A 25,217-nucleotide genomic window follows, 5' to 3' on the forward strand; every position below is an offset into this window, starting at 1 on the left:
ACGTAGACAATAAAATACAATCACAAGTCTTATATAGTGTGATGTTACCAGAAAAATTAATAACTGGTTTATTGCAAACCTAGCGACCTGTTACTCGTAAGGAACGCATGGTGGGGCGCTTACGTGCTTGCCACGCGAGCAGACAGTTGTGCGCCGTATATAACCAAAATTATCTCGTGTTGGAGAACTGTGACAGACTTCGGATTTGGTGTCATTTAATCTTCAGATTTCGTTCGCATAATGTGTTCGCCTAACATCTATAACGGAAAATTTTTCCACATGTTGTAAATTCGATAACATCGCAAGTAAATACATTTTCGTAAACTGTACATAGTTGTCTTAATAATTTCTTGCTGCACATAAAATAAACAAAATGAAACGTAGTGCAACTCTCCCTGAACACACCGATATCGGTTCCAGACATGTCGCCCGTTTGAGCGAGCTGAATGAAACGTGACACTGCGCGTGCTTTCTGTGCCGGACACGGCAGACCACACACACCGAGAACTCAGCAGGGAGCAGAGGTAGTGAGAAAAAGGAACACTCTCGTCACAGATTATGACTTCGAATGTTTTGCTCGTAAGAGCTTTCTCAGAGAATGTTCTTTTGCTCGGAAAATCTTCTCCAGAGAACGTCGTCTTGTTTATTCATACGCCCCACCGTGTTTACCTTCTGTTGGATGTCAGTACAAAGTCGAAAACCGGAGATGCAAGAGGGGAGGGGTCACAGAGCTCCAGCGGCAGTGGTGCAGCTCAGGTACCGCCCTCCTAGTTCAGGCAGCGCACCATTTCGTGTCTCTTCTGCAGTTCACGTATCGCCATTTACAGTCGGTCATTTGTAAATTCCGCCAATCCACTTCATTACTGGACTCGCATGATACCTTTAGTAACGGCTCCAGCACTACAGGCCAAAGCCGCCTATAGCACACTGACCCTGCCTCTGTACCCTAATTGACGACGATTGCCTTCCGTGGTAGCGGTCTGCCTCGCTTATCGACACTCCACGTCCCTGTGGCGAGTATTGATTGCGTCTTCTGTGGATTCGCCACTCTGTGTGCCAACGCACGTTCCCCCAAAATGAATATGGCAGTCAGTATTGTAGTATTACTGCTGTGTAGTACATAGGCAAATTGTCCAGAAGTCTCTGGGCTTTCTTTACCATTTTAGTGGAGATTGTATGTTCACCTCAAATGGTACAAATGGCTCTGAGCACTATGGGACTTAACATCTGAGGTCGTCTATCCCCTAGAACTTAGAACTACTTAAGCTAACCTAAGGACACCACACAAAACCCATACCATAGGCAGGATTCGAACCTGCGACCGTAGCAGCTGCGCGGTTCCAGACTGAAGCGCCTAGAACCGCTCGTCCACAGCGGCCGTATGTTCACCTCCTTCCTCCACTTAAATACTTTCTTTGGTTGCCTTATGAAATGAACGGTTCCATTGCGTTAAAAACAGCCCTTTCCCGAAATTCTTTGCCAAAAAAAAAATCTCAGTATAATGATAATTCAGATCATTGTCAGTATGCATCTACTTCCTGGATCTGTGGCATGCAAACGATAAATTTTATCACGGCACGGATTCTGAGTCCCAGCTTGTCAGTGCAGTAGGTGTGGTACTGTACCTCCAAGCAGAACAGCGTGATGGTGTACGTAGCGTGGAAATGGTTTGCGAGCCTTAGCACCATGGCACCACATGTCTTATGGGAGGGACAGCTTTCCGGTCAAACTGGGGACCCAGACATCACACGGAACTCATTATGATGCAGCTTCATGCTTTAATTGGCAACGACGTTGTCAAGTAACAGTGATAACCAAGGACCATACTACAAGGAGTACAGGGAGTAATGATTGTTCTGCATTGTATCTGGCAGTATGGAAACTTTCCATCGTTGATGGGCTATAGGGAATGCAGTTGTAGATTAATCAGGAAAAAATTGTCTCACACCCGATTCTCCATTCTCATCACAACATGTACCTGACACATATGCATAGAATCGATGTACCGAACACTGACCTTAGGACAAAGTTTTACGGCCAACAATTTCTGTATGATAATTTCCACTGCCAAACGAGAGACCCGCACCAACCACTCACGAAACGAGACGGAGCGAATGCTTCAGAGCCAAGTAAAGAAACATTTAATGCAATAGTGAAGCGTCATTTTCTCAGACATGTACTTCTGCACGTCAAGCATAGCAGTGTGAGATGGTGGGATGCACACTGCCGGATGTAAGCAGAAACATTGTAAAAATGCCACTACTGATAAGGGTATAATGAGTAAAACGAAAGACCTCTTGTGAAATAAAAACACATGTTTGGTATTTGTAAAGACGGATTTGAAATAGTTTAAGTCATCGTATCGCGCTGTCCTTAGCCGTCGCATTAGCTGAAAGGGACTGAATAAGTGGACCTGCTTGACGGTACATTCAGATTTGTCCATAGAGCTCTTCTTCCTGTGGGAGTTCTGCTTTCAGCTGTCATACAGTCTTTACGGAATATTATCGCAGATGTCACATCACCTAATGCAGATAGGAAACTCCCTGGCAGGTCAGAGCCGTGTGTCGGATCCCCGACGTTTCAAGTGATTGCACCCTCCACTGCAGAGTGAGGATTCGTCCAGGAAGCAACTCCCGAGGCCTCTGGTCACTGCAGTGCCCATCCTTCCGGGAGCGCTGGTCCCGCCGGCCGTGCAGGGGAGCTTCTGTGACGGCTGAAAGGCAGCGGCTGAGGTACTGGCGGAAGTAAGGCTGCGACGGCGGCTCTCGGTTCGTGCCTGCCTAGCTCGATGTCTATCTTTTTAAGGGCGTCATATTCGCCATTGACTTTAAAAATTATTTGTTTTACTATTGCAGTTTCGGCCTTTTGAGCCATTTTCAAGTGGTAATGTGTGCTTCAGCTCATGACAGACATGTGTACATGTCAGCGTCTAAAATCATCTATAACAAATTCGAACAATTCATTCATATCCTTAACATAAATATCACATGTTCACTCTCTTGCAATGCATACGAAATTCTTCTTTAAAGAAAAGAGGTATTCTGCGGCAAGCGCTGCAGCTCTGCTGTTTGATGTGTCTGAAACCAGTTAAAACGGTATAGCAGCACTGAACGGAGTGGATGATCTGCAAGAAATAGTTACAATCGGTACCTCACTAAGTGCTCTGAAATCTAAAGATGAAATCTCGATGCGCTAAAATGCTAAAAAGACCAATGGATTTGCGATTGTTTGCTGTGTTACTATGCATCCTTTAAAGAATGAAAAAGTTCCAGGTTTGTGTCCCAGTCTGGTACATAGTACTCATCTGTCAGGAAGTTTCTAATCCACTGCTGAGTGGAAATCCGCTCTGGATACTTGTACGTCCTTGCATAAACTATACATGCTAGGTTTTCAACTTTTAACCTGGCACCTTGTGTGCTACAGGCGGCCGCTGTTGAGTGAACGCCTGCTGCCCTATCAGCCGTGGAGCTTCTCCTCTGACGACGACTTCAGTGCGCTGTGCGAGGAGCGGCAGCCAGAGGCGTCGCAAATGTTCAGTCTCGCTGAAGAACTGTCCGCCCTCCATCGTGTCTACTGGGTCACTGCAGCTGACTACATCGATTCATTCTACGATGATGGTTTCAAGATTGTAGGTAAGTTTAATACTGGGACCCGGCCACTTCACGGTTATGCGCTGACAACTGTTCAGTTGTTCGAGGAATGAGATTCAAATATCCTTCTGAATATATGTTTTTAGCTCTTGCGTGATTTTGCACGCCACGCATCATCTCTGGTGCTCTTTCCAAAGTCAGTTTTTCGATTCCTTGGCAACTCTCCGTCTGGATCTATGTCAAGCTAGTTACTTCATTTCGATGTATTATTGACTTCTTCATTATGCAGGGACTAAAAAAGACTACGTAGACAAAATTTTGGAGCGTTTAGAGAAGATTAAAAAGAACAAATTTTATGTGACACAAATGTGACAGGTGTGATGTTTTAGAGACGTTACTCAAGTGCCAGCTGGGTGTTAACGATTGTGCAACACACTCGAAACAAGTGGGTGTCTCACAAATAATGTTTGCAGCCTCAGCCTAACAGGCAACCACCTCACCTGGGGTGTCTACCAGTGTCTGGTACACTGAACAACTCGTCTCCCTCCCGTAGGAGGCACGCAACACCTCTAAAACAGTGCCCATCCCACAGCACTTTGAACACCGTCTCTGAACGCCAGTGCAGATAAGACCCTCATACATGCGCGACACGTGCCTCATATAAAAAAGTGTTCCTTTTTATCTTCTATAAACACTCTAAAATTCTGTACATGTAGTTTTTTTCAGACCTGGTCTAAGGCTTTTTAAAAATGGCGAATGGTCTCTGCAACATAACGGCTACAGACAAGCTAATGTTCTGTCAATACTGTAACTAGTGTAGTGATCTACATTTCTCAAGTGTGATCCTAGCACGATACTGTTCGTATTTACTAATTTTCTTCGACGAATAATATTTATATTTGTAACTGAACAGTTAATTGTTTCAGATACACTGTTAATATTATCCTTAGAAGTGTTAATACTGTAGTAGGACTGAGGAAACACAGCTATCGCACTTGTCTGCTAAACAACTCTATTTGTTCGAATCACTATATTTTTTTAATTTATTATTTTATTCTCGTTGCGGGACTTTATCTCTTACTCGATCATCTATCTATCGTGCACCAGACATGAAACGAGTTGTAATCGTTCATTTCTCTCTTTGTAACTGTCTGATAGCTTCTTGTTCGGCAGGGAGTAACTCCATTTAAATGAGAGGAAGGGAGGACAGTGGGCTTGTGCTCTCTCAGCGGAAAAATTAGTTATGCCTGCCGTTGTCACTCTTGACCGCTTCAGGCAATCGAACTTGCAGGGTTTTCATTGGTAGTAAGCCGACTAATTAAGAAACTAAGGTGGTCGAAAAGGGTTACAACAGATAAGGAAGTACGTTATCACAAAAATATCCGTATAGTAGAACCAGGAACTGCAATACTGAGAAGAAAGGCCTTTCCAAAATTTCGGCTGTCGCCGATAATTTACTGCAGACACTCATAAGAATAATACTGGCAGATAAAAGGAAATACGCATTGTTAGCAAGTTACTAAACAAGCAGACTCCTACCCCATCTGTTGCTAGACTGAGCTGCACTCTGCAGCATGTCTATAATTATGACTGAAACTGTTATGGACACCGAGAACAAACGTGTGGGCTGTAGTTGATGCTTCAATTCCTCACGTGGGGCGACAAGATATTAAAGAATGAGCAGCGACAAGACCTTACAGAGTTGTGGACCACTAGCCGTTTGTCTGGAAGCTAATTAAGCCCGACATTGAAGATATCTTCAGGAGCCGACCGGTGTGGCCGTACGGTTCTAGGCGCTTCAGTCTGGAACCGCGTGACCGCTACGGTCGCAGGTTCGAATCCTGCCTCGGGCATGGATGTGTGTGATGTCCTTAGGTTAGTTAGGTTTAAGTAGTTCTAAGGGACTGATGACCTCAGATGTTAAGCCCCATCGTGCTCAGAGCCATTTTATCTTCAGGGGAAAGTGGTCGTGATAATCCAGAGAGATCGGAGAGGTCGTGGCAGTTCGGTCGAGATAGGGAGGGGGGGAGAGAATGAAGAAACTCGTGCGAATCTCTTCTGAGCACGTGGCGATGTTCGAAACGGTTTGCACCATGCAGCAGGCTGCTACAACGCCCTTGTCTGAAAGAGTTGCCATCGCCACTATTAAAACCGTGGCGCTTCTCTGCCGGCTTCTTTACGCATCACTGTCCAGCAGAACTAGATGCTTGCCCACAACAGACCAACGTATCAAGAACTGAGTCCTCATTTGCTGTCGCTGCCATTGTGTAAAATCACCTGAGTCGCAAATCCAAGCCTACAGATCTCACAAGTACTTTCTGTGTGACGACTATTTGCCCCAGTATCGCAGAACCACCTGACCTATCCCAGTTACAAACATGACCACCCATCAGTAAGACGAAAAACCCGTTCAAGTTGCAAATTTTTATTTTTTATTCATTCGATGATTTGTTTCGGACCGAGACCCATTTTCAAATCACCATAACATAGTCGAAAATGGCATTTCCGAAGATGTCAATAACGTGCAATGAATATTTAGAGCGCATACAGATAACTCATCGAATGAACAAAAACTTGGCACGGTTTTTCGTTCACTGATTACCAGAAGTTGCTGACCCAAACTATTGCAGCATACTGGAAGTTCGTAAAACCACCCATGTTAACTATGCCAAATGTACAGTCCTAGCGCAATTGCATCATCTACACAGCCTCAACTCGAATGATCTAATAAATATAAAGTAAACGCATTATTCACGACACTAAACTTACATTCCGCATCCCAACAACTACATGCATTGCATCCTCACCATCAAAGATATTGAGTCCAGATCCACAGTTTTCTACACCGTCAGTCGAGCTCATCGTCTTCATCCCAACAGTTTCTTGTGTCGCATCCCTAACATGAAAGACATACAGTTTAGAACCACTGTTTTCCACAAAATTGAATCTCTTTCAACGTTCACATATCGTCCAACAGATGACGATAACAGCCACAGTCACCTTCCATTTTAACATCCAAGTCACCTATTCCAAAAAGCAATCCAACTTTATCTTCAGCCACACCAAAACATCAGCTTAAAACCTATACCTAACCTTGTTTCGCCACATAAAACATCAAGACAAAGCAGCAGCACAGCATTCCATCCATACGTCAGTTCCATCAACTCCAACGAGATCTGCATCAGTTACATGTTATCTCAATGCTACAACTATACTTTAATGAAAATTGTTACAGTCACGTAACACAGTCCCAGTCACTCTACACTCTACAAAGCACAGATAATTGCTACAACATAGAATCAGATGGTACTGCCAATGGGTGCTTGTGCGATATCCTGATACCAGCACCTCATTCTGCAGATCAGAAACCCTGGGATTGGTGATACACATGAACAAAAACACTGCCACATTGTCCATAAACTGAACAATCTATTGAAAAAGGATTCATTCTCCTCTCATCCACAACAACCACACGTTACCAAACAACCTCAACAAGCCAGACTCAGTGCTTCATATCTTCAAGATATACTCACTGTATCTAATGGCTGCTCGACAATTCGGTACATACAATGTCACACAAATACGACCACCATATCTCTTGTTCCCAGTTTAAAATACCTGTCTATAACGCCACAAAACGAATTAAATATAGCATTTACAACACAAGACTATAAAGCCACACATTTTGTGAGCGTGTGGGTTGGTGCTATTCTGTCATTCTGCACAACAGATTAATCTGATATGTACCCTTTACCCCCTGCAAGATGCAATTTCCACCCCCATGCTACTACAGAAGTCAGATGGACACTCCTAACGTTCTAAAGAGAAATGCCTGAAAAACTTTCAGCAATAAATACGTTCTGGAGTCGTCCACTGTAACGAAATGACACAAAAATTCACAAAATGTCTTACGTAACTAATGGGATACTTGGGTACTGGAGTAGTGCTAGTTAGTGTAAGAAAATCATGAAAGTAACGAAAATTATTATTTATTTTGCTAAAATTCTGAGAAATCACATTAGCACTTTTAGTTATGAATTGAACACGTTATTTGTGGGTTCTTTTCAGAATGTGAAGTTACCTCTTAAGTATAGGATTCGCTGATGAAATTTCTACACAAAGTGTAAGATTGTTATTGACTTGGCAGAATGGCTGAGAGCTGCACCTACTCAACTTGAATAATTATCGGTTAGAATGTTGCTAGGTACAGTCGATGCTGTCACGTGTGATATGCAGTGAAGGGTACTGTTTTGAAGGAAATGTGGGGGTCGCAAGAGCTGTAGCTGTGGTGACTGCTGTCTGCGCAGCTCGCTGCCGACAAATAAGATAACTCTCATTCTATACCTTGACCTTTGCCAATCAAACTCTTCCTACGCCTTGATGAAGTCAAGGACTCCTATTCGCCCCTAGTCTATTGGCGTGGTACACCGGTCAGATGACCAGTCCACCGCGATGCCACTCAAAAATTCGCTCGCAGGCGTTTAACTATTACTCAGTCCGTTCACACCGCACAATAAGTGTGGCGTCCAACACAGTGAACAACGCTTAATCGCAAGGACTCAATATACAGTAGCACTTCGATTCGCTCTCGACAGAGGTGCTCTCCCAGTGAAGTACTGAGGAGAGACTTGTTCCTCGCTCTTTGAGTACATGTACGAGCGCGCATGCTCTCGTTATGTGTTCTCGCTCCAAGAGCGACAACGGAACGGCCCCTCTGCACGCCAGACGTGAAAGGGTATATCTTTCGATCTCTTCCATTACTCCTTCAGCTCAAGGCGTCAGAAATATCGTCTGCCAATCAGCATTGCTCTTCTAAAACGGGACAATGACGTTTTGTTTAAGGTGACCAATCCGGAAATCTGTAGTATCGGTGTTTGGCGCTTGCTGTCTCCCTGTGAAAATCTCTGAAACTGCGTGCTATGTGTAAAGAATGCATAGGCTAACCGCTCCCACACAATGTAGCGGAATTTGCTTTTAAGCCGAACACGGGGCCGTCCTTTCACTCGGGCTAATGCTGTCTGCTCTACAGGCGGTCACCGGCCGACGTAGATGGGTTGGGACTGGCCTCCTGGGGTGCAGTTGCCTCTCTCGAGCTAAAAGCTCCTGTGACCATCGTGTCTGAAATTTATGTGTGTACGCCAGCCTCGAGTATTTCAACCACGGTGCGCACTTGCGATTTATTAGTTATTTGCATATCGTTTACATGAATTCATACAATACTGACTTTATCTTATCGAGTTTGGGCTCGAATGAAGCGTCTTGATGTGCAGAATATGATTGTGAGAGCGGAATATGTAAGCAATGAAGGAGACCACAACGTCTTACAATTTCAGGAAATTCTTATGAGAGGCTGCCTCATGACTCCATTACTTTCGACCTTCTTAAAAAAAAAAAAAAAGAGAAGCTCTTATTTCCTACTACCTACAGTCAATTTGTGTGATATCATATTGTATGCAAGTTTATATCCCACGGCTCACCTATGATTTAAGGGTAGTGTCTTTGTATACTAATCAAAACGTCATGGAACCTAAGTTTGAATCTCGCTACTGCTTAAATTTAGAATAAAAATCATCAGTAATGATGGATGGGCGGATAGAGCTTCCAGGCACTTTTTTCCTCTGCTCCTAAAACCCTGAAGAGTCAGCAGTGCTCAAAGGAATGCAGAAGGTAATGGGAACCACTGGTGTCTGTCCACAGGACATGTGGCCTATAATTGAAAAGTGGTATGATGACTCCTCCATTGGCGAAATATTCCGCACTAGTCGCACATTCGGATCTCTGGGAGGAAACTGGCAAGTGCCAGGTGTCCCAATGAATTATGTTTACTGTATAGCTCCTTGTCTGGCACACCATGCTTCTTTTGTTACTGTAAATCTTACTCAACAGCATATCTCCATCTGCCTCGATAACTTCACCTCTTGGTGTAGCCTCTACTACATCAAAATCACTTATGTTAAAAACTCAAGGAATTATTACAATAAATACCACCAATCGTTTCTCTCTCCCTAACTTCCACCATGGCACACATAAACATGACTATGTGGTGGTACACTCTTCAAAGGTAAGCTGGTTCTAATCCAGGTGATGGAAGAAATTTGCATTGCTGGTATTTCCCCAGTAATGGGAGGGGGAATTGAAGCACAAAGTTTCTCATCATCAGACCTCGTGTCAGTGTTCTACGAGGCCTGTTCAGAAAGTAAGCTCCGATTGATTGCCAAATTGAAACCACAGTGAACATCAGAAATGTTTTACTTGTAACAATTAGCTACACCTTTCAGCTACTTCTCTACGTAGTCGCCGTTCTGACTTAGACTTTTGTCATAGCGTTGTACCAACTTTTCAATAGCCTCATCATAGAAGGCAGCCGCCAGTGCTTTCCGCCAATTCTCCACGCTGGCCTACACCTCGTTGTCTGTGTCAAAATGTTGTCTTCAAAGACAGCGGTTCATGTGACCAGAGATGAAACTCAGGGGGAGACAATTGCGGACTGTATTGTGGGTAATCTAACATTTCCATTTGAAAACGATGCAGAAGCATCTTCATTGCCCCTGCAGAATGCGGCTGAGAATTGTCTTGAAGAAGAAACAGCACGACAGTTATGTAATGTTAGCTGCATAGCTTCAGGCGAAATTTCTCACCAGGCCCTCGTACTTGGCGGCAGACACTATTTTCTAGACGTCTTTACGCACTCACTGCGAGCTCAGAAATGAGAAGAGCGACGTGATGCTAACTGGGGTTATACTAGAGACACTACCCAACACATCTGTGCAAAGCTTTATCGGATATTCATAGTCGTTTCCATTTCGCGACCGATCGGAGCTTACTTTCTGAACGCCCCTCGTACATTAAATTACCTCTCCTCAGTGTATCATGATACACTGATGCCTGTGACACTGTTGAGGGTGACACATGTGGTGTCGACGATAATCGCCTGCAGCAAATTGTCAATCGACCACCCCAGAGATGCTGTACACCTAAGCAGCATCGCCACCGGCTATGAGAAAGAAGTAGTAAGCCACGCCTCCTGTAGCTTCGAGGCGCCACACACGACAAGTATTTCCAGATCTGCAAGTGCCTGGTACAAGTTCTGCCAGAGTCCAGCCTGAGTTCTGTTCTGTCTACGAGGGTATCAACAGTTCCATGACGACTGCAGAGAAGCGACGAATTTCTGCCTTCAGGGTGCAGTGTCGGCGTAACGTCACTCAGTCAAGCCTAGGCCAAGCATGCACGTACAGAGAGTCGAGGGCCAACAACAGACACATATTTGGCACAGTTGTAGTAAACGTTCAGTGCTCATCATGTGCAGACTTGCACTGTAATGCCGCTCAGTTTTTTCAGCAGCTCCTGTGTATTTGGACCCCAATTAATACCACACGTGCTCCCGCAGTCACAGTCGCGAGGAGCTAAAGATAAGTGTATTGCTTTCCAAACAATAAGGCGTTCTGATCATTGACTGTTTCATTTACCTACTTGTAAATTTATTAAAAGCATGACACAACAACATGTGTGTCAGATGTAGATGTTAAGCTCTTATCGCATCCATTACAGTCACGTACACTCAACAGATAACTCCGAGTCAGAGTTCTCTCACAATGCAAGGACAGTGTCCAATTACGTGGAGGAAGATAAGCGCTTGCAGTAAGGCGGTGGACCTGCTGCTCCATTCCTCTCTGCTGACATGGCAGAGGACTCTCACTTTCACGCATCCCCAGCTTACAACAAACTCAAATTAAGAAGACAGGAAACTCGACAATGTGGGGATTCCATCACACAGCCATCCTCTGTACTTGGGTAAAACCCACTGAACGAGGCGATGCTGTGGTAATCTGTTGGCTCCAAACTTGATTTTCGACCATATTTAGTTTCTCTGCGATGTCCCTACACAGCTTAAGGGGAATGACACGACGGTCCCTATGGGTGGACGCAGCTGTCCTGCTTCCCCATTCTTCCCAATTCTGGGTTATGCTCCAATAGCTGTTTCACCAACAAAACGTTAACCCCTGATCTTATTTCTCCCTTCGTCTTTCCAAAAGCCTTAGTGGCCCCAGTGTTACTTTCGCCAATGTAGCTTGGATCTCAGCACTCTCAAAAATTTACTATTCCTTACAGTCTTAGAACACCTTGCACTCTGCATCATATTTGCCGTCTCAGACGCAACCTCTATCAGCTGATTACATTGCCCTCTCTTCTGAAGTTCCTCAGACTTTGTCACAAATTGTAAACGTTCCATAAACGTGGGGAACAAAAGCAATTTTTCTCGCCTATCCTCAGGATACCTAGGCTTCTGGTGCGCCTATACCAACATGTCATATCCACCCTCCACTTGCCACCCTTCTGTATCCTATTTGAGCGGAACTTCTGCTGGCTGGTTCTTCCTGTTCCAGAATAGTATGTAGACACTTACTCCTCCAACCAGCTATAATCCTAGCTTGTCAATCATACTTCCCAGCCCACTCCAACACCTTGAATACATACACCCTTTCTGGCCGGCACCTGCATCATACTGTATTACCCTCGTAGTAGTTATTGGGAACTGACTGCCAGTGACTTGCCAGAAGCACGAGCCTTATCTTCACCATAGCACCATCATCAGCTTCAATGTACATGTGTTTATGTAGAGACGCTATGGCTTTTATTTTTTTGAAACCTATCATTTTATTCATTCTCCCATAAAAGCTATACTGGCCTAACTTCGATAGGCTGAAGAGCAGCAAAGTGTCCGAAGCTTGCGCACTACACGATAATGTGGTGGGAGTGGAATGAATAACAAAGAAAATGGAGTGTTTACGACAAAGTCGTGCATTCGGCCTTTCACAGAATGTGCCTGTGCATAAGAATCTTTCAGAACTTATTCGTCTTACTGGGTATTCATTTGCGATCAACACGCCAATGAACTATATACATTGGATGATGTGTAGCATATCAGTATCATTCTCCTTTGATTTGTGCTCCGAACAGGAATAGTGCTCGAGGAAAACGACCATCAGGACTTCTCAGAATGCAGTAGGTAAAGCCGTCATCTGGCTGAAGCCAGGTTTGGTCACCACAGTGCTTCGCGAGCCACTGTCCTACTGCAGGTTGTGGTCACTCGCCGTCTTCCTACTTTTGAACTAACTTACCCAGTTAATAATTGGGGAACAAAGTTAATTATTGGGTCTTCGAACAATTCTACAGTTCGAACATTTTCGATTTCCATAAATCAATGTCAGAGGTGAAAGAAGAGATAAGTGACAGAAGGAATCTCGGGAGCAATGCCTGAATCCCAAACCTCTGGAGTTGTAATCCCACATTCATGCACTCAGCAGCTGAGGCATATATGTTCCAATTGCATTTATTGCTGCATTATTATCATTACACTAGGTACAAGTGAGACGAAATAATTACATTTTTCTGCGTGTTTTTGAATGTATGCAAACAGAGTATTAACAGTAAATCGTTCATTGTGGTAAAGGTACTTCCAAAATCGTCAGTCACTGTATTTTGTTGTGCTTTTTCTCGACAATCTCGTGCTAACGAAACAAACAGGTGACAAATATGCTCCGTCACCCTTTTTTACGCTGCGTGATGGGGTCACTAACTTCATGGAGGAAAGTAACATACCACAAAGACAAGAATTCAGCCTGCATCCTGTTTCTTTGTACAGGACGCCTATGGAGTTATGTCAAAAGGGTATATTCTATATGGACGTAGTTAGATATAAAAAAAAATACGTATCCAACGGATCAGTGTATGGACGATCACACCTTCCTCAGATATCTGTGTGTCTCGCTGTCCCCCTTGCCTTATTGCGGATCGTTCTAGCAATTCTGCTTAGAAAGACTTCCTCAACACTTGTGTCAATTTTCCATTAATCTTTCAACGTTGAGCCACATGAGGCTTTATTATTCTTCATATTCAGTTATTTGCGTGGTAAGATCAAACGTTTGTCATGACGATTTCAAAAGGTTGTTGAGGTGGTAATGTTGCGATTTCGTGGTAACCATTTTAATGTGGCTTTAAATGCTGCAGAACCAAATAGAATCCGAGAATAAGTTGTTCATTAAGAAACCCACACATCTGAACAACAAAACGAGACTTAAGCTCCTTCCTTCTACAACCACACAAGATCCGTGATTGTATTGTCATGGAGCTGAGATACTGAAAACTTCTGCTGTACAGAGAAATGGAAGTTCCCATTGATGTAAGCTTCAAAAGAATGTGGTCCTAACAGGTATTCTGATCACACAATGGCCCACATAATCTGAGGTAGGTTCCTTTCCAACTCTTGCTGATAATGGGTACTTTCCTTAGACAAGAAAACAATATTTTTCCTGATCAAATAGTGGTATATGGGACATTTATAGGTAAACAACACTCTTGAGCGAGACATGGCACAAGTCGCCACAACGAAGTACGGTAGGTTACAAATCGTTGCTCCACACCATTGTCAGATAATTCAGTAACAAACATGGGCCTAAATCCTTTCGTATTCATATTTTTTCAGTGGTGTCGTACATTGTTGAAGAAGTTGCTTTAAGTCGAACTGCTCTTTTGCAAATGGTTTTCATTGGAGACTGCTCACCTGGTTAAGAGTGGGTGACACACGTTTCCTCTCACTTTTTATTTCTTCCAATACGTGGCCTGTCTTTGAGACAGCCTGAAAATACAGGACATTTATCTCAATCAGGCATGGCTACTTTACGAGGTGGACTGAGGCAAATTGTCTCATCATGTATTACATAGTTTTTCCTATCTGCGGATGTCCATGCACCCACGAATCGGCCACTAAACTCTCCTTTACAGGATTGATTCGGAACTCAAAGACTGCAGTGCTGAAACAAAAATATAATTCTGATAACATTGTTTTTATGCCATCTTCAGTGCAGGACTATCAATAAAACCTATTTACTTCCTCATTTTTACTATGTCGAGAGCGATACAGGGACTTGTTGAACACCCTGTAGATGAAATAGACGTGCATAGTAACATGATATCTGTCTTTGTTAGTACTCTTACTTTGTGTTGACATGCCGCCTTACATACTTCTGGGTAACTGAACCTGGGTAATGTGGGTAAACAACGCCCAGGCTCGTGATCCAGAGAAGACTTTGGATTCAGCTGCCTGCAGTGTACGGCCACCACCTACTTGCTGTCGTTTTCTTGCAGACGAGGAGTGGCAGCTGGAGGACAGAAGCCACGCTACGCTCTCCGTGAACACTGACTGCGTGCAGCTGTTGGTGAACGCCCTGGACCACCCCACGTGTCCGCTGGAAGACCTGCCACTGGAAGCCGTTAAGCAGCGCGAGCAGTGCCGCGAGCAGCTGTGGGACGACGTGGTGCAGAGGTCGCCCCACATACCCGTCACCAGCTACCTGGCCTACACGCAGAGGATAAACGTCAACCTCTGTCTGCTCGCCTGGATGGCGGTCAACTCGTACGGCATTTGTCAGGACGTCCCGTTTAGTATGATACAGTCCGTGCACGATGCTCGCTGCTATTTCGATAGTCCCAACGATCAATCATGTCTGCAATCGAACGCTACAGACGCCATCTGCTCTGTTTCCAGAGCTATTCTGTTGCTAAAGTGTCGCGACTTTTCCTCCATTAGGACTTCCCTGAATTGTACGCTCATTAATTTCGCAAATAAAATATTCCGTAATAGTAGCAGTGTACTGTATCAAAAGCTAACACAAGAAACACTGAACTACAAAAACAGTTTAAACAACGCCACCTTGAAATACAAGGATTTCAAAATCGACAACTTGAAGCCTTTAGAAATCTCATTTATACTGATAAATATCATTTTCCGTTTTTCGACTGCCGGAGTATACATGTACCTTCCCCAGTTACGTAACTTGCCTGGAAAGATTTTGTTGTCCTTTCAGATCACGTGCATAACCCAGATCGTGTGTTCTGAGGTCGTGTATCGTATGGCAGGCGTCCCTGACTTACCTACAGCAGTGCTGATAGACAGCGCCCTCACACTTCTCAGCTGTATCTGGCTGAACTCATTCTGCTACCAGATGTATTCTTGTGTTCGCCATCTCAGGCTTCCTAACCAGCTACTACCTGCTGAAGTAAGCCAGTTATTCTGTCGTGAGGTGCTGTGTGTGTTTATACCGTGGAGTATAGTATGTGTGGCAGCTGTTGCTTTGGAAAAGACGAGTAAATATTACCTGATCTACAGTCGCATAGTAGTCCTTTCAGGAATTTCAGTGTCTGTGGCATTCAATTTGGTTTGTCTCGGACTGATTGGATACATGTACCTACGTACTCGGTGCTCCATGCGGCAACTCAAAATTGTTCATAACAAGAAATTTGCCTCAAAGAAGCAATGTCTTTTTATGTCAGTTAAGGCCATTATATTAAGTGGAATAGGAATTATTATTAGAATTGGGTTCCACCAGGCTCAGGGAATAGCGCAGTTAGTGTACTATATGCATCTAGTTACGATGGTGCAAGGACCAGTGCTCTTCGTCTGTTTCGTTTGCAATGGAACGACGCTCCCCATACTGAAGAACAGGATACTTCTTTGGTGGAACCCAACCAACATCCCTGCAGATCTAGAGCTGTGTTCGGCAGCAGAGAGGAATCTGGCCAGGAGAAACAATGAACAGTCTCCCTTTTCAGAATCCTCGCTGTAGCCTCCTTCAGTATTTTTCGCAAATAACTGTCTCCACAGTACACTGCATTAAGCCCAGCAATAAAAATGGACTCTACCTGGTATGACAATATTAAATGTCATTAAATCTCATATCGTACAGCCAGTACTTCTCCTTCCTAACGTCTCCTTCATTTATAACTGCGTGCTTATTTGTGAGTGGTAGCCTCTGTATACCTATTCTAATGCACTGAGACTACTTACTGAAATTGTTGGGAAATACTTCGTGTATACAATAGGCTGCGTCAATCACACGGCCTGTTATATACAAGGAAAACGCAGCACGTTGTCGGAGGAATTCCCGTTCGTCAGTGTCATCTACCGTCGCGATGGTGCATTTCTGGACACATCTTCGTAGGACGTTTTTTCTCTGTTTTCCTTCGAGGATCTGTCTTTGCAGTTTGTCGGTTTTATTAATGTATAATGTATGATATTAGTATATAACATTATGTCTGAAACAAGGAAATTTTCCATATGTGTGTGAAAGATGTACTTTTACATGATTTGTAATTCAAGTACCATGTCAAGAGACATTCAGATACTTATAAAATCAAAAGAGAGGGGCCAATGACTGAAGTGGTGTATGCATGAAAGTGTTTCTTGAGCTTATTAGTGGTTCGATTACATAGAGTGGCTCAAACAGGTATAGTAATAAAGTAACACATGACTTGTTGTGTGAAATGTGGCTTGAAGTGAACGCAAAGTGTCGAATGGCAGAGTTATATGAGATTAGCATTATTGGGTTTGTGAGACAAGATGGTGATTTGTTAAGCTAGAGGTTTGTAAGGGTACTATGGCAGATGTTAAAAGTTAATGTTCCATGTGCCACTCTTGGGCAAGGAAGAACATTACTTAAAGGCGTATTTACAGAAACAGTACTGTGGAAGGATAAACTTGTGCCAGTACTGTGAGTCCTGGAAAACATGTGCCACAGTAGCTTCACTAGAAGCACACAGTACGCCGAAATTGTTGTGATTCGTAATCAATAGACGATCTCCCATTTGTTCAAATAAAACCTGAATGAGCAAAGTAAAGGAGTGTCTGTGTGAATTTAGTATCCAGACCAACTGAAAATTCTGTGATAAATAGTACTACGTGGAGTGATTTTCGTGAATTGTGAAAGTACAGCCATCATCGCGCACTTAGCAGGCACCTGCAGTGTTAACCGCGATTTTCGTACTGGACGCAGTGGAACCAGAGGCCGCCACGCCACGAGGGAGGCAGGTGCCGGGTGCAGCCCGCCTGGCCGCAGGGGGCGTCGGCAGCTCAACACATTCTGTAAAACCGTTTGACGAAGATTTGCAGGCCGTGCGCCTCGATTCTGTCAGCGCAGCGCCAAGCCAACCCTGGCCCGCTTTGCGTGACGTCACAAGAGCGCGCCACGGCCTTCTCTTTAGGTGGTGGTGGGCAGAGCCGACACGGGGCGCACTGGGGGCGTTTAGCGGCCCACCCAGACAAGCGTCCTGCACCACCGGGACACGCGTAAAGTCAGTCCGACACAGTGGTCGCCAGCCGAGCCTCGACCCGCTGGAAAGTATCGAACCTCATCGCTCCAAAGCCAGTAGGTAACGGCCCTCATGCTACCTACTTACCCCCAGGCAAGATCCCGAGTTCCGACCGCAATACTGGGAACATTCACAGCCGAGTCCAGGAAATTACTTTCGACTGGCTGTACGAAATACACAGTTCAAACTCAACAGGAAGACGGTCACTCAAAAAACATTACTCCCAGATTTGGATAACAAACTGAGATTATCGCTATCCAATTACCCCAGCCAAGTCAGTCATTTGAGTCGGAGCACCACTGCCACTTAGCTAACGTCACCGAGTTTTCCCTGAGCTACAATTCGCCGTAAACGCCCACACTAATTACTATGCAACATTCGCAGATAACGACAGGAAAGTTCTTAAGCGGTAATGGATGCGCGCCAACGAGAACGCATTTTAAAACTCGAGAACACTGTGCGTCCTGACACAGAACTCAGCTCCAGAGCGCCCGCGACCCGCCACGTCGGCCACACGGGCGCCGACGGCCAGCTTTCGATTCCCCAAACTCCGAGCCTCTCCACGAAATCCTTCTACACGTGGGCCTTTCAGCCAATCAGGAGCAGCAGAGGACTGGAAGCCCCACCACTGGCCACTTCCTGCTGCTGCTTACAGCCGCTGCTGTCACGTTCTGGTCTTCAAAAAGGCGAACCACCGAGCAGATATGGGTGGTCAGGGAATCACCTGTTACAACCCTTTCACTCGTGGGGTATCAAGCATTAACTTCTGCAACCGATATACCTGCTAAGGGCTTTCCTCTGATATATCAGGAGACAAGCATTCTCGCAGCCGAAACTGCTTGAACTGTTGTTACATGTACGTAGATATTCGACAGCACAGGTGTTACTCAGACGATGTCTCCTGCAAAGTGCATCATGCGTAACTCGCACCACAGTCGTCAAATGCAGCATTGTCAGAGCGACTCAGACTTGGGATCAGCAGTCTGCACAACCGCCACACTCTGAGACAGGGCCGACCAACTCGCATCTGCCGAGGCTAATGACACAGAACTCAACGCTGACTGCGAGCGTTCTCAAGCAGGGCGTCCTGTTTCCGATATGCAACAACAGTTTTCAGCGCACCAGACTGAAGTAGAGAACTCTGTCTCCAGCAGATCTCCAGAAACGCAACGCTACGCGAACTAGCCGAAAACCCGGACAAGAAACCCGAAGTAAACAGGCAAAGCCGCCACAAACACGATACTCCAATTAAAAAAAGTTTACACACATCCAAATACATCTCACGAAGAACAAGGTTTACAACTGGTTGGATGCAGATGGAATTAAAGCACATCTAACACAACTTATGGCACTTTAGCAAACCCTACAATAAACGATAAACTAAGAAGGTGGCAAAGAAACCACCAAATCGTTGTAACCTGCATTAAAACAGTTGCCTGGGCCATCAAGTCGTTCACAAAAAAATCCGAAAAAATTTGCCAACATCACAACACACCCATCAGATATCGAAACCCGAGAGAACAGTTTGAGTTACTTACCGATCTGAAGCAACAGTAACAGAAATCACACTGCGCGCCAAACACTAAGCAAAACAGAAACCACAATGACTCACGCTCGCCTTTGTGATAATCACTTTTGAACGTCATATGTTGTTGTTGTGGTCTTCAATCCTGAGACTGGTTTGATGCAGCTCTCCATGCTACTGTATCCTGTGCAAGCTTCTTCATCTCCCAGTACCTACTGCAACCTACATCCTTCTAAATCTGCTTACTGTATTCATCTCTTGGCCTCCCTCTACGATTTTTTCCCTCCACGCTGCCCTCCAATGCTAAATTTGTGATACCTTGATGCCTCAAAACATGTCCTACCAACCGATCCCTTCTTCTAGTCAAGTTGTGCCACAAACTTCTCTTCTCCCCAATCCTATTCAATACCTCCTCATTAGGTACGTGATCTACCCACCTTACCTTCAGCATTCTTCTGTAGCACCACATTTCGTAAGCTTCTATTCTCTTCTTGTCCAAACTAGTTATCGTCCATGTTTCACTTCCATTCATGGCTACACTCTATACAAATACTTTCAGAAACGACTTCCTGGCACTTAAATCTATACTCGATGTCAACAAATTTCTCTTCTTCAGAAACGATTTCCATGCCATTGCCAGTCTACATTTTATATCCTCTCTACTTCGACCATCATCAGTTATTTTACTCCCTAAATAGCAAAACTCCTTTACTACTTTAAGTGTCTCATTTCCTAATCTAATTCCCTCAGCATCACCCGATTTAATTTGACTAGATTCCATTATCCTCGTTTTGCTTTTGTTGATGTTCATCTTACATCCTCCTTTCAAGACGTACAACATAGCTACCCACATTCTGAAGCTATACTGAATTTGGCGACTGCATAGCTAACGAATACCTCATATTTATTAGTCTGTGAACCACAAAAACTAGGAAAAAACTTAAAAGATCATAAACTCACGAAATCGGATAGTCGAAAAATTCAGATTGATAAGCTTTAACACAAAACCTAACGGATCAACTATTCAAACCACTCCTTATAACATATTGGAATCACCAAATAAAAGTGGAAGCAATACAACCTGCTATACCTAAAACTACCCTAAGAAGAAAATAACATAACAAAGAGAAAGACTCCTGACGTACATAAGAAACAAAATTAAACAGTAGGGAAATTCTATAGACCATACGGCACTAACCAAATGGATATGCTGCGATTGGCTTGAACGTTTTCAATGACCTAATAAGAAGAGAAACCCACCAAATGATGCGCGAGGTAATCACAAGAATTAGGTCCAACAATAGCAGTAGTTTTTTGGAAAAAGGTTCCAACAGGTCATAGCACACCATTTGCAAACAGCCATCCTTAATAGCAGAAGAGAATGTCATTCATTACTGACGACCTCAAAAAAGTTCCTCAAAGTGCTAGAAAAACATTCACGATCATCCACGGTATCCAAAATTCGATGAAACCGACGAAGAAATAAACTCGAAAATCCGAATGCAACTGCTTAACATCCACTACTTTATAAGATTGACGAATATGAAGTGGAAAGAAAGCAGCTCAGAGACTGGAGGCACTGGAAGATAACAAAATAAATCACTCCTTTCACAAGACACCTGCCTCAAACACATAAGACATTTCTTCATCGCGGCCATGATACTGAAAATAGTCTCTCTAAAATGGATGCAAGATGATTTCCCAACCCGAAAGACCAAAAAACAACACCAAATCATAGGTTACCGTGCTCTCAGTGACAGGGAAAGCTTTCGAGACAGCCAAAATTATTCAAGGAATAGAGCAACATAATGGCACAAGAACAAGCCGGGTTCAGCGGCAACCACAGCACAGGTGACCCGGTCCCAGGACTGAGCAGCAGAGCGACGCAGGCTGAACGCAACACGGCAGGCGCAACGCCGGCACGCTTTCTCGTGGGCGGCGAACGCGCCTTCCATTGGTTGTGGCATGCTGGGCTGCTCTTTGAAACGTTACTTTTGAACTTCCCACCCCAAAGTGTGCAGTTTACTAAAAATGTTGCTGGAAATAGGTAAGTACAAGCGCTGCTTGGTGATCACCATTGGACAAGTATTAAGCCGGCCGCAGCGATGTCACGTGGGACAGTCACATCTCCACTGCTACACACCAACAACACGGCTGACATCGCTAAAGATCGAGGATCGAAACAACAGCCCTGTACACAGACGCCACTGCGTACTGTTGTCAGGGCCCGACATGCGGCAGAATTAACAAGCAGGTCAGCCCCTTCACAAACAAGCAGCAATCATCGCTAAGCAAGTCGAGTAGATTAAAATACAGTGGATCCACGAAATCAATCCCTCAGCACCAACCTGTGATCTTCAACTACTCTTACTTTAAATAAATATGTACTCCTCTCGTCATCTTCAGAGGTACTCTGACAGTCAGTTATAAACAATGAAGAAATACACCAAGTGGAAAATAAGATGTTATAAAACAGAGAGATGTTGTTCCGCCCCTCAGTGTATAGACTGGTTTTAAAAATAGCTCTCCACTCTACTGTATAACTTGCAGGCCTCTTCATCTCCAAGTACATACTGCAGCCCACATCCATCCCAATCTGCTTGCTGTATTCACCACCTGGTCTTCCCCTACGATTTTCACCCACACTTCACTTCAAAACTAAATTGGTTACCTGTCGACGTCTCGGAACGTGTCCTACCAACCGACCCTCCATTTGGTCAAGTTGCGCCTCGCATGTTCCCACGTTTCTCGGTAATCCAAACTTATCTTCCCTGAGGTCAGTTTTTTCATTCTTCCGTAAAGAATTTGTGTTAGTATTTTAGAACGATGAGTTATTAAACCGATAGTTCAGTAATTTTCACACCTACCAGCAACCGCTTTCTTTGGAATTGATAACATTACATTCTTCTTAAGGTCTGTGGGTACTTCGCCTGCCTCATACGCCGGGCACAACACGTGGGAGAGCTCCGCCATGGCCGGCTCTCCCGAGGCTGCCTGTAATCCTACCAGAAGGCTGTTTACTCCCTGGGCCTCGTTTCGACTTAGATATTTCAGAACACTGTCAAATTTGATCTCGTAGTTACAACATCTCCCACCTCATTTACATCCATGACCACTTCCCTATCTCTAATATTACCTGCAGTGAGATATAACTGACATAACTACAATAGCTAAAAACAAAACCTATGTAATGTCATGACAGCAGAAATTCTAAATATGATGTAGCTATGCTATTGACTATACATAGACATAGATCACTACACCATTCAGACAGCAGTTTCTCCTACATAACATGGCACTTACCTCTGACTTACAAAGTTATCTTACAAATCCCTTCGTATCATACAAGAGATTAGTTCCTAAGCATTTGTCTTAAAGACTACCAATACAATGTAAGAGGAAACAAAATGCCTTAACGATCGACAAATAAACGCAGGTGCTGCTTTTTTAAAGGAAGGTTTTAACCCACTCATAAGGCGAATGCCAGGACTACACACTGCGTCTGAACCAAAGAAGAGCCTCAGATTAAAGATGAACACCGTCACCACATCATTAAGCACATTTCCGTTCACAGAGTAACACGTTTGGTAAGCCACATTACTGCTTCTACTAAACTTAAACATTTTCATTTTCACCTCTCCTGTCAACAGTGACTGTAATTGGGATCAGAAAATCAGAAACAGACGTTTTTTAACAAAGTCAGTCTGAAGTAGTCGACGAATGATCTTGACCATAATCACATGTTATTAAGACCTATCAGGTGCTGGAGATAAGTGATCTTATGTATTACTAACAGATTAAAACTAAATTATGAAACGTTTTAATTTTCTTGATCGCAAAAACACATTGCTTTACCATTCATTACACGTTTTGGTTGCCAATCAACTATTGTCAGGCTTGCAAAAGAAACAAGAAACAGGGAATTGCCTTAGATTTAACAAAATTTAATAAAGTTACTTAGTATTGCGTGATGATTTGCCAATCATGGTAAATACTAGCTGGCTAAGAATTCTGTAGGCTTGAGCCCCATCATCTAATAGCATTTCCTGGAGCTGTGTAATTAATTGGAAAGTACCTATCGGGTGAATGTGAATAGTAAAATGTTTTCAGATACTAAAGAAATAAGCAAATAGAAATAATGAAAACATACCATGCTGACAAATGAACCACATTTTCCATAGACTATTGGTTACACCAACGAAGTTACAGAGCGCAACTCTCAACGATCAACAATCGAAACACACTCTTTCGTTAAGAATAAAGGCGCTAGCCCAGCTTAAGATGCGAAAGTAATTCAAGGAAAAGACACTCTCTCTAGTTACCTATATCGAAAATGAGTATGAGCAGAAATCAGTAAGTGTAGCTGCCTTTTTGGCCCTATCAGCTGTTCTCGACACTGCTTGGTGAGAAGCACTTCTTTAGAAATTCACGATTGTGTCGTAAATTTAAGGACTTACTTAACAACATGCTAAGCAATAGAGCATTTCATATCCATTCTCACAATGACAGATGCAGGGTACTTAAACCAAATGATAGTTAACTTCAAATGTCTGTTCTGAGTCCACTACCACGTTGGTCTGTACATGCACAGCCTACCAAAAGTCTTCAAAAAAATTGATTTATGCTGATGACATTTGCATGGTGACTCAGAGCCTCAACTTTTATGATGCTGAAACCTCTTTATCCACTGATGTGGAAGTCTTAGATGTATAATCAAGAAATAGTGGCTCCACCTAAATCCACAGAAAATATCTACATTACATCTATGCAGAAGACAGTCAGAGTGCACTCCAGAAGACAGATTTAGAGACCAAGTCTCGTTGTACTGCATTACACCGTAATACATAGGAACAGCGCTAGATAGAACTCTTGACTTACAAGTAGCACCTAAAGTGAAAACGAGAATCAACAGCCTTAAAAATTTGGTGGTATCTTATGGGGAGCTAATGCTCGTGTTTTGAGATCCATAGCTCTAACCCTATCATAGGTGCTCTGTTGCTGAAGATTACTGTTCGACCAGGATCAATAGTGCTCATACTAAGAAGATAGATGTCAAACTAAATCAGATATTATGGGATGTATTCAGAGTACAATCGCTCTAAGACTTCCTGTTCTCAGCATCATCCCACCCCCAGCTCTAAGAAACCAGCTCTCCTAAAGGTCTGGAAGAACATTCTGAAGAATCCTCAGCTGGCCAGTCATCGAGATGCTCCACAGGCAGAACATCAACATTTGAAATCAAGGAAACCCTCATCATGCACAGCAGAAAACCTCGTTGTGTCCTCTTTGATTGTCAACCATTTATGGAAAATTCAGTGGAATCCGTCATCAATAGTCAACAAGCATCTAGTCAAGGACCCATTCATGCAGACAGGATTCGATCTCCGCAGACATCAGTAGAGGATCTTGAAATGGATTAGCAGTGGAGAAGGCTGATGTGTTTATCTTAAGTATGGGGTGAGTGTTCTACTTACAGACAATTCAATGTCGCTTTCTAAATATTCCAGTTCCAGTGGCCTCAGTACTGTCACAACAGAAACAGGGTCACATGTTGCAGCATGCTTGAGGCAGCTGCACGTCCTGCCCGCTGCTGTGACGTCACATGATGATCAAATCTAATGCTAATTCCAGAGATCTCTTAATCCTCAAACGTGCTGATTCGATTATGTGCATGCTTAATCATCAGGATATGTAATTACCCGGGGGCTGTCTTCTGGATCCTGAGGTGTATGTCATAATTTCATGTCATAATTTCATCAAATAATTACATATGATTTATCAGTTATGCTTCTCCCATGGTCTTGGTCTCTGTATCCTGAAGTGAACTAAACCGTGGATACTGAAATAGTACTTACCGACGACAGTCGTTGCACAGTGTCATTTTCACTATCTCTTCACTGCTCAGAAAGTGTGTTAACTCGCCTGCCCATTTTATTGCATTAAGACTTGCGATTTCG

The 25,217-nt window shown here is 43.7% G+C and overlaps 1 protein-coding gene across 1 annotated transcript in view; it reads left to right on the forward strand.

The window, feature by feature from the left end:
• The window catches only part of LOC124719801, a 68,221-nt gene extending 52,571 nt beyond the window's left edge, over positions 1–15,650 (forward strand). The window contains exons 5-7 of the mRNA XM_047244995.1: positions 3,424–3,632; positions 14,736–15,003; positions 15,593–15,650. Coding sequence (XP_047100951.1) covers positions 3,424–3,632; positions 14,736–15,003; positions 15,593–15,650 — 535 coding nt within the window. The remainder of the gene's footprint in view (positions 1–3,423; positions 3,633–14,735; positions 15,004–15,592) is intronic.
• Positions 15,651–25,217: the final 9,567 nt, after the last annotated feature.

Source organism: Schistocerca piceifrons, chromosome 11, assembly GCF_021461385.2.
Source record: "Schistocerca piceifrons isolate TAMUIC-IGC-003096 chromosome 11, iqSchPice1.1, whole genome shotgun sequence".
Classification (NCBI taxonomy): Eukaryota; Metazoa; Arthropoda; class Insecta; order Orthoptera; family Acrididae; genus Schistocerca; species Schistocerca piceifrons.